Genomic DNA, 9,967 nt, shown 5'->3' on the forward strand with positions numbered 1-9,967 from the left:
TGTATTGCGAACCAGCAATGGATCAAATTTTATCTTCAAATTCAATTATTTATTTCCTCCCATGAGACACGTATCAGACTAAACAATACACATGTAAGAGATGAAAAGGAAACAATGACCTTCTGGAAGTGTGAGCTGTAATCAATCATAGAAATTAATGAAGGAAGAGATATGTATCAAACATCTGATCAGTGTGATACAATGTTCAGAACAGTGCATTTTTTGCTGTGAGTTTCATTTGGCTATTTCGAAAAGCAAGCAGTTGAAACTAGGGGTGTTAATCGGTCGGGTCGGTTTGGTTTTAGTCGGGTTTAATCGGGCTTGAAGACTTTTAAAGGTTATACTGTGTTTGTCCATTTAACTAATTAGGCTTAGTTGTTGAGGGCATGGTACGCTTTATATTCGATCGGTCGGCCTCGGGTTATAATCGGATCACCTTAATCGGGTTTTAGTCGAGTCTTAATCGGGTTACGGACATGTTTAATGTTAAACGGGCTCTCTTTAAAATGTGCTCTTATATTCTGGCTCACTCATGTAAGCCCAAAAAAATGACAATTAATCAATAAATGATATCAAATATAACCATTATTTAAAATGTGAACATATTTTTACTTTTTAATTTGGGGGGTAAAATAGGTATTCTACAATCATTAAAGGGTCGGGCTAGGTCGGTCTCGGTCGGGTGTTAAATGGTCGATCTCGGTCGGGCGCCCGACGGTCCAAGTAGCAAATCAAGATCAACCGTTTATAAACAGGCCGGGCTCAAGCCCGACACGTTTAATAAACGGTCCGGTCAGGGCCGGTCTATAAACGGTCGGTCCCGATCAGTTTAGTCGATTCGGACCACGAATTGACCCCCTAGTTGAAATGATTGAATTTTCGATGAGACAAGACATAAATTAACGAAATTTTAATCTAAATTATGCTACTTTTTGGATGTCTCCTATTTTGTCTTAGACATATCAAAACCATGGCTTGAAAACTCGATGATATCTTGTCGAAATCTCAGACATTACGAATTTTTTTTTTATCGAAACAAAATGGCATATGAAACACAAAACGTACATAATTTTGTTCATTTCAATCATATTGTCGATCTGAAATTTCGTTCATTTTGATTAAAATAATATATTATTTAATTTGAACTATTTCAGTCATTAACCCCCAAAATGATCAAGTAGAATACATAGAAAAAATGTATATTCTTTCGATGAAATCTGGCGGATACTCGATCAAATGTAAACGCGTGGATTGTAGGTTTATTCGAATCTGACGTCCCATAGCTTCCATCTGAATTACTTGTGGGGTCCTCTCATTGTATGACAATCCTCCACTTATTCGTAACCAAAAAGAATCAAGTCAACAATGGGGGCTATGCAAAGATAAAGTCATTAATCATTATTATATTCCTTAGGGGTGCGTATGCAGCAGAATGCTTCTATCTTCTTCCCTGGAAGACTTGGACTTCACAAGCAATTCTTTTTGTGGAACACACGCCTTGACGTTCTCTTCCCATCAGTTCTTCGTTCTCTGATCGCAAGGTAGCAATCATCAATCCCTCTCGAACTCTCTCTTACCTTTGTAGTGATGGAAAATATAATTAGGGTTTGTGATTTTTGAGTTTGTTTCTGGCTTTCTGTTAATGAGGTTTTTGTTGTATTGTGGTTTTGAGTCTATGCGCAGTGAGAGGTTGATATAGAGGAAAATGTGGGCAGCTTCTTGCCTGGCCTCGTGCTGCGCTGCGTGCGCTTGCGAGGCATGCCGATCGGTCGTGTCTGGGATTAGCCGACGCTCCGCTCGGATTGCGTATTGTGGTCTCTTCGCTCTTTCCCTGATCGTCTCGTGGATTCTCAGAGAGGTTGCGGCCCCGCTTATGGAGAAGATTCCTTGTGAGTTTCTGAATTTTTCTTTCTCTGTTCATGTGTTCCTGAACTGTAATTCCTTCGCAGACATTGAATGAGTAGAAAATCTGGCACAACTTAACACGGTGACGTGCTTACTGTGTTGGAGGTTATTAGTTAAAACAAAAACCCTCTAAATTGTTAAGTTATTTGTTCTTTCGGAGCTTTAATAACAACCTTTCCAGGCCAAGAAGTTTTTCCCTTCTAGCGAAAAGGGTCGTTGTCGCTTTAAGTATGTACAGAATGTTAATCATGCTAATTGAATTGAAGAAGATTATTCTAGTGCCATCTTTTACCATCGAGTATGTGAGCCTCGGCCACAGAAATTGATTCAAGTGCCTGGGGCCTTCCAAACATAGTATGGTGAATTTGGCTGGTGTCATGTATTACTGCGAGCATCCATGGCCTCAGTAGTAGTTACCAAAATGAATACTTATAAAATGTGACAATTGTTAGTTGTAAATTACCAGGGACTGGAACCAAGCTTCATGCTATAAACACGTACAGGGTTTCACAAATTAACAAGTTTTCTATTGTCTGATACTCATTTGAGGTTTTCTTTTCTTTTTCCTCTCTAAGTGCTTTTGTAATGATACTTGAAGGGAATATGGTTGAGATTTAAAGTGCACTACGTGTATGCTAAATGGGAGCTTTTTAATGGAACTATAAGTAATTGTCTTTTTGAATTAAAGATCACAGTTGAAAGTCAACTGCCAAAGGAAGAGTGTTGGGGAGAGTGTCCTAGCTCTTCATGTTCAATTGGGAAAAATGTGAGAATATTATACTGATTGTGAGGATTTTAATAACTGTTTATCTACACTTTTAGTTATATTAGGTGACGGAAAACAGTTCTGGGATGTAGAAAAGTTTAATGAATTTTCATTTTGGGCCATAACTATGTCCGAAAGTCCAATGATAGTGTTTATAATGGGTTTTGGTGCACTTTGGTCATTAGTTTAGATATCTGTAAGTTATTTTAGATGGATGCACAAGATCATTTTCCTAGACGTAAGTGTTCTTACTGATATCTTGCATAAAAGAAGAGGTATAAATAAAAGGGTGCAAACAGAGCATGAGGCTACCACTGGGGAGGGTCATAATGTACGAAGCCTTACCCCCGTTTGTTGGAGAGGCTGTTTCCTGACTCGAACCCACGAACACTAGGTTGCATCGGGGGCAACCTTATCATTGCGCCGAGGTTCGTCCTCTAGAAGAAGAAGTATACCATGTTACTTTTATACTCTTAGCCCAAGAGAAACTTTGGATTCTTCCTTGATTAGGAAACATTGGCTTGGGTGGTAATAAGAGTTTCAATTTCCTATTGACCTTCTATCTTATTCTTCCTTCACATTAGGTTGTGATTTCCTTGCATCACATCCATTATCATCCAACTTATCCGCAAACCACCATCATTCACAAGCTTTGTTACCAATATGGTGCATCATTTCTTTTGATGGGAAAATTACCTCTATTTATTTCAAAGTGGAGGTTTCAGGGATAAATGTGCTTAATCCATGTGTTCAGCAAAGGTTGTACATATTGTTCGGACTTGTGAGTGTTCTAGATGTTTGTGCGAAAGTGCATGAGGCTTCCGCCACTGCGGTGTTCTAGATGTTTATACAGTTCTATGGCAAATTTGCATCTCAGTGTAGATTTGTCTGTGGTTAAAAAGGTAGAACTTGTTGGAGTTTCCTACTTTCCAGTTATTCTGCCACCTAAATATTTGTACTTGCTTAAATATTATTAGTGTGTGCATAATTGGGAAGGGCAATGTACCATCCCGTTTCCCAGGCCCAGACCTAGTTAAACAACTAGAAATTATCCAGAATTGACCTGAGCTTTGGACAATATTGCTACAACCCTTTTGAGTTTCAGTTTGTTCTTTATATCCAAGTTAATGACTCATGAAACTAATCTTATAATGATTGTCTGTGACTCTGTGCAGGGATTAACCATTTCCACCAAACTCCTGATAGGGAGTGGTTTGAAACAGATGCAGTGTTGCGTGTGAGTTTGGGAAACTTCCTATTTTTCACCATCTTTGCCATTATAATGATTGGAGTCAAGAATCAAAAGGATCCTCGGGACCAACTGCACCACGGTGGATGGATGGTGAAGGTTGTTAGCTGGTGTCTGTTGGTAATTTTAATGTTCTTCCTTCCAAATGGGATCGTCAGCTTCTATGGTAAGCAGTTTACACTTAAGGTTTGGAATTAATGAATGATTATTGACATAGTTTTGATATCCAGACCAGCTGGGCAAATGGGTTTTGGCCGGAAACAGCCTCTTTTCAGTACAGTTGAAATGTCCAAACCCAAGAAAAAGGGAACTGATGAGCACCTCTTTCCTTTGGTTCTTAACGATGATTAATAAGTATCTATGACCTGACACGGAGGCTTTTCTCCTTGACAATCCTCTTAAGTGAGCCACATAAAGGGATGATATGCCTGATTTGACTGTTGTATCCTTTGTATTGGCAATTTGTCAAATTCCCTGGTCCACCTTAGCCGTATTGCCACCATATATTTCACTGAACCCCTTGGTCGTTATATTTTCGTCTATTAGACGATTTTCCCAAAGGTTATCTTCTAAACCAATTCTCAATGTTTTATACTTCCACATAGGAAATGCTTTCTGCCTGAAATTTACCATGAGTAGCTAGTTATATGGACATGTCCTGGGTTGAGTGCTAACGAAGCTGTGGACCATTTTCCCCCTCAAATTTGTCCTTTTAGCCTTTTCAAAACTCTATATAGGCACAGGATAAAAATTTGTTTAGCAGAAAATTAATGCATGATAGGTGGCACCACAAAAGAGGGGGGGGGGGTTGCTCCTAAAAAATGAGTAAGAAATGTTACACAGACATTGGAAGGGAGGCACATGTCATAGAATAAACCTTGAACTTTTTTTTTAGTGTAGAATTCTTTTTTCCCCTTAATGTGATTCTTTATGCTTGATCTGACAGTTAATTTTAAAATGCAGAGACTATATCAAAATTTGGCTCAGGCTTGTTTCTTCTTGTTCAAGTTGTTCTCTTATTGGATTTTGTTCATGCATGGAATGACAAATGGGTTAGAAAGGATGAGCAGTTCTGGTATGTGTAACTGTATTCTCTAGTTAATATTCTTTTAATATCTCATCTTTACCCTTTGATGTTCCTTGATTTTCATCCTCATACATAATGGATACAGGTACATCGCGTTGTTTGTTGTTTCACTTGCATGTTATGTGGCAACATTCTCCTTCTCAGGCCTGCTGTTTCATTGGTTCACTCCATCTGGACATGACTGTGGACTCAACACTTTCTTTATAGTTTTGACTCTGATTTTTGTGTTTGTCTTTGCTATTGTCGCACTGCATCCTGCGGTAAGTGGTTTTATGTTGTTTGGATTGGTTTCAACTTTTTTTTTAAGCTCTTTGTCTGCATTCTGATGACTAGATGATCATAGCTTCATTTTTAATTCAATTATCTTACATACTTTCGTAGTTACTGGAAATATTCTTCTTGATGTTGATAAACATACACAGAAAACTTAGTTCCATGAGCTACATGGCAGAAAATGAAACTCTCCATAATGTATCTGTGCTGGTGACCTAGATCACCTGATGAATTCACTTTTATCCATTATTATAAATGTTTGATATTGACGTTTTGATGCAATTTAATAACATAGTTACTTTATTATTGTACTACAATATGTACCATCATGTGTTCTTAGGCAATGGTCAAAATTTCAGGTTTCGACCAGGTTTTGACCCTAGTCAAGATCGAAATTTCCAAATTTCGTAGAAACCCGGGAATTTTGCCTGCAATGGTGGAAACCTTGGTTTTGACCCCCCAAACTATATATATATATATTTTTTTGTCTGATTTTTTTCGTATGTCCTGTTTTTGACACTTCTAACCTATTCAAAGAATTAGTTCATGAAAAAACACCTAAAACGATACTTGTGGTTTTGACTCAGGTTTGCTGTTGTACGTTGACTAAAGTTGTACTACTACTATATATACAAGTTACCAACTCAAAACGAAAAATTCATGATTAAAACAAACAAAACATAAAGTAGAAGATGCATAATAAATAATAAAAATTGAAATCATTCTACCATATTTAAAAGTATATTGTACAAAAAAATATGATATTTGGGGAAAATGGGCTTTTACCTTTTTGCTCACAAGAACCCTTCCTTAGGTAGATGTAATATGCTTGTGTAAACTTCAAATGTAGAATGAAAGATTGATGGAGAAATTTCAATTTCTTTGCTGATTTCTTATGTTTCCCATTTCTTACAGTCGAAATGGGGGGAGAGAAGTTGATTTTTGCAAATTTAGGGAAACAAGACCATTTATAAGGGGTTGGTTAGACCAAAGTGGTCAAACCCATCGAGTTGGTCAAAATTGGGGACTTTTAAAAGTACCCTGGTATATCGTATTGGCACTTGAATTTTGAACCATGTTCATAGGTAACGTCATATTGTTCCATTTATTGATCAAGGAAAATGTCGTCTACATATTACTTTGGGGGAAGGAAGGACACGCAACTTGCTTAACTTGGCATCATATATGCCAAAGAGGGAGCAAAACTCAATGGGTGTCGGTTCGTCATTAGGGGGGGCCAACATCATTAATGAAGAGGGAGGAGGGAGAAACACTGAGGGGGCGTATATCGCGCAGGCATATGCCCACCTTTTTCCCTGTTTACCTCTGTCCTTTTTTTTTCCCTCTTTAATTATGTGGAACAATGAGTAATAACATGTGATAAACAAACTAAACAAAAATGGGTAAAAATTCTAAGAGCTCGAGGGAAGATAATTTCTTATTTATTTAAAAATTCTAAGAGCTCGAGGGAAGATAATTTCTTATTTATTTAAGTATCTCTCCTTTGTATACCTTTGCAAGATCAGAAGAAAATTATAAGCAGTGACTTAAGTCTGCTATACTTTCCATACATTTGTGGCTCTTTGTGCCACTATGGAACAATACTTTTAGATCTTTGTAATGCCATTGTGACACTTAATAATGACCTCACTATTCTACCCCAGAGAGTGATCTTTTGGGTGTGTGGTGAATGATATTTGTGAATCTTTTGGGAGGGCCTCTGGACATCTAGTACAAGTAACGGATTATTAAGAGGGATTGCAAAGAGAGGCATCAAATGATGCTTTCTCCTTTTGCTGCCATAATGAGGTCTTTTAATTAGAAAATACATAAAGAGCCACACTGGTTAATGTAGAACTAGGATTGGGAAGGCCAACCTAATCCCAAACTGCAGGATACGTATCAAAGAACGACCAACATCCAAAGTAGAACAGCAGCACAAAGCAACTCAGGATTAAAAAAAAAATAAATAAATAAAGATGATAGGACCTTAACAAGGACTGTGAGAGGCCTAATCCCAGTTGGTAATATGATCCAACACCCAAAGAACCCAACAGAAAGCAAGGTGGGTCTATTGTTTTCAAATTTGGGCAGAATAGGTCACTAGAAGACAAAATTAGGGAGATTTCTAATATCTCTCAAACCCCTGGACAAAAATGGTTCCTCTTTGGGTTGAGTTCCCCCCTAGGTAGGGCCTAACTTCGATCCAAAATTCAGCCAAAACTGATGGCTGGTTATGTCTGGGCAAGTTTTGAAAATTGCTCACAAAATCTGCAATTTTCTGGGCAGAACTGGGAAGAAAGACTGAATTAAATGCCTGTTACAACTTGAGCAGATCAGTAGATCTTTTGTGTGGTTGAGAGAAGAAGAAGATAAGCAAAGGAAGAGGACCTCTCGGGCTTCACACCGCAGAGAGTCAGCTAGATCAAACACAAGACCCATTCTCAGCAGAGAAGACAACAGCAGCATCCATTAATTTAGTTTGTCAAATCTTTCCCTTTGGGAGCCTTCTAGCTTTGTATTAATAGTGATAATGGGGGAGGGAATACAGCCTAGCAATTGGAAGGTTCCAAAATAGGAAACCCCGCAATTGATTGTCGTTACATAAGTTTCTAAAAACTGAAGATAGAAACAAACTAAAAAAGGAAACTAATGACTTGACTCAACTAATTACTTAACCCCTAAGAAATAACAAAGACAAAGTGGCCTATTACACTCAAAACACATGGGATCAAAGGCCCAACATGTATGGAATCCAACCTTGGGCTTATTCCTAATAAAACAAGCCTAGTTTGGTGAAGAATCTGCATCACTGGTTGGTTTAGCCTTTTGGTATTCTGAAATTCCTATTGGCACCAGTCAAACATAGTTTCCAAAAAACTTAATTAATTCTTCTAGGCCTGGATGTTGACTTTCTCCATCCACTGATTGGCTTAGGTATTCTGAAATTCCTATTGGCTTCCCTCTTTCATTGAAGAGGGAAGCCACAGAGCTTCTTACAGAATATAGGGTTCCAATTAGTTTAGAAGTATTGTGTATTTTCTATAATATTGTTTCTCTGCTTCGGTTTGTGGACACTTACTTTGGCATATAATGCATGTGTACCTGGCCTGGCTGATGCATGCTTTCCTGTGGCCGAATCATAATAGGTTATAACTGTGCTTTCCCGTCTCAATGTTTCATTGATATTGCCGATAGGTTGGTGGCAGCATTTTACCTGCTTCAGTTATATCTCTGTACTGCACATACCTTTGCTATAGCGCACTTGCCAGTGAACCGAGGGACTACGAGTGCAATGGGTTTCACAAACACTCCAAAGCTGTCTCAACAGGGACGCTTACCTTGGGACTTGTCACTACAGTTCTCTCAGTCGTCTACTCAGCTGTTCGTGCTGGATCTTCTACAACTCTTCTTTCAGAATCAGGCTCACCTGACGAAGGTCAGTATTCTCAACCGATTGTTAAAAACCCTTCATTGTATTTTTTCTCCTGGACCCCTCCCTCACATTCTGGTCTCCTTGTGAATGAGCAGACAAACCTTTGCTTCCATTGAACAATACTGACAAAAAGGACAAGGAGGTGGATGAAGCTAGGCCAGTCACATACTCATATGCCTTCTTCCATATCATCTTCTCTCTCGCAAGCATGTATTCAGCGATGCTTTTAACAGGGTGGTCAACCTCAGTTGGGGAAAGCGGAAAGCTCGTTGATGTGGGGTGGCCATCTGTGTGGGTCCGGATTATAACAGGGTGGGCCACTGCAGTTCTGTATATCTGGTCTCTAGTTGCTCCACTTTTGTTCCCAGAGAGGGAGTTCTGAGTGACTTTTAATCCTCCAAACTTAGATGATATTACCAGTACCATTGTAAATAAGTTTTAATTCTTGCATATTGTAGTAAATGTAACAGCCAAGTAAGATTTGAGAGACTGGTATGATGGAACTATTAATATAAATAATAAGAACTCATTGTTGGTAGTATTCCACTTGTAAAAGCATATGAATTTGATTGCACTTCAGTACTACAACTAGCTCTAAATGAATGTAAGAGATGCTGGGGCTGAGCTGTGCCAACATCACTGTTTCTTTTTCCTTCCCATTGAATTTGTTATGTGGAATTAATTATCTCTGCATTGTACACTCCATTGGACCAATACTTGCAACAATTTACATGTTGGTTTTGTTGTTTGATATTGGTTTGATACGAAGTTCCAATGGATCAAATAAATTATAGGACAAAGGTTTATTTGTATGTTAATAGTTACACAATTCAAATAAAAAAATTTTACCTCATAAAATATCTTTTGGTTTAATGAAGTGATTTAGATTAATTAAGGCAAGCTAACAGGAGAAAATAAAAAAATTTGATGAATAAAAAAAATAAAAATCGAAGAACTGGTTTAAGTACAATGTTTTTTCTTCGCATCACAATTTTTTAGAGAAAATTTATAGATGGCCGAGTAGTCTTGTATAATGAGGTAGGAAGATTAAGATATTCGTTTGCCATTTCGCATAGGCCATTGATGTAGTAGTAGTAGTTAGTAATAGGGGGTAGGGGGTAGGGGGACCCCTACCAGTTAGTGTAGGATAACGCCTAGATTGAGTTGGGTGCAAAAAGATTGCGCTATCCCCTCTAGCTGTCTATAGAAGATGCTCCTACGCGTCCTTCCATTGGTTTGTACATCTGGCAT

The 9,967-nt window shown here is 38.2% G+C and overlaps 1 protein-coding gene across 2 annotated transcripts; it reads left to right on the forward strand.

Annotated features, from left to right (window-relative positions):
* Positions 1-1,380: 1,380 nt before the first annotated feature.
* Positions 1,381-9,257, forward strand: LOC122077049 (probable serine incorporator). 2 transcript variants are annotated; one of them, XM_042642805.1, is made up of 7 exons: positions 1,381-1,541; positions 1,684-1,889; positions 3,847-4,086; positions 4,884-4,995; positions 5,093-5,267; positions 8,479-8,719; positions 8,812-9,257. In XM_042642805.1, the coding sequence occupies exons 2-7, from the start codon at positions 1,706-1,708 to the stop codon at positions 9,096-9,098; spliced, it is 1,239 nt and encodes a 412-aa protein (XP_042498739.1). In that variant the 5' UTR covers positions 1,381-1,541; positions 1,684-1,705; the 3' UTR covers positions 9,099-9,257. The 2 variants fall into 2 exon arrangements, with proteins under 2 accessions (XP_042498739.1, XP_042498740.1); XM_042642806.1 differs by having other exon boundaries at positions 1,391-1,541; positions 1,673-1,889.
* The last annotated feature ends 710 nt before the right edge of the window (positions 9,258-9,967 follow it).

This window comes from Macadamia integrifolia, chromosome 4 (assembly GCF_013358625.1).
Source record: "Macadamia integrifolia cultivar HAES 741 chromosome 4, SCU_Mint_v3, whole genome shotgun sequence".
In the NCBI taxonomy this organism is placed as follows: domain Eukaryota; kingdom Viridiplantae; phylum Streptophyta; class Magnoliopsida; order Proteales; family Proteaceae; genus Macadamia; species Macadamia integrifolia.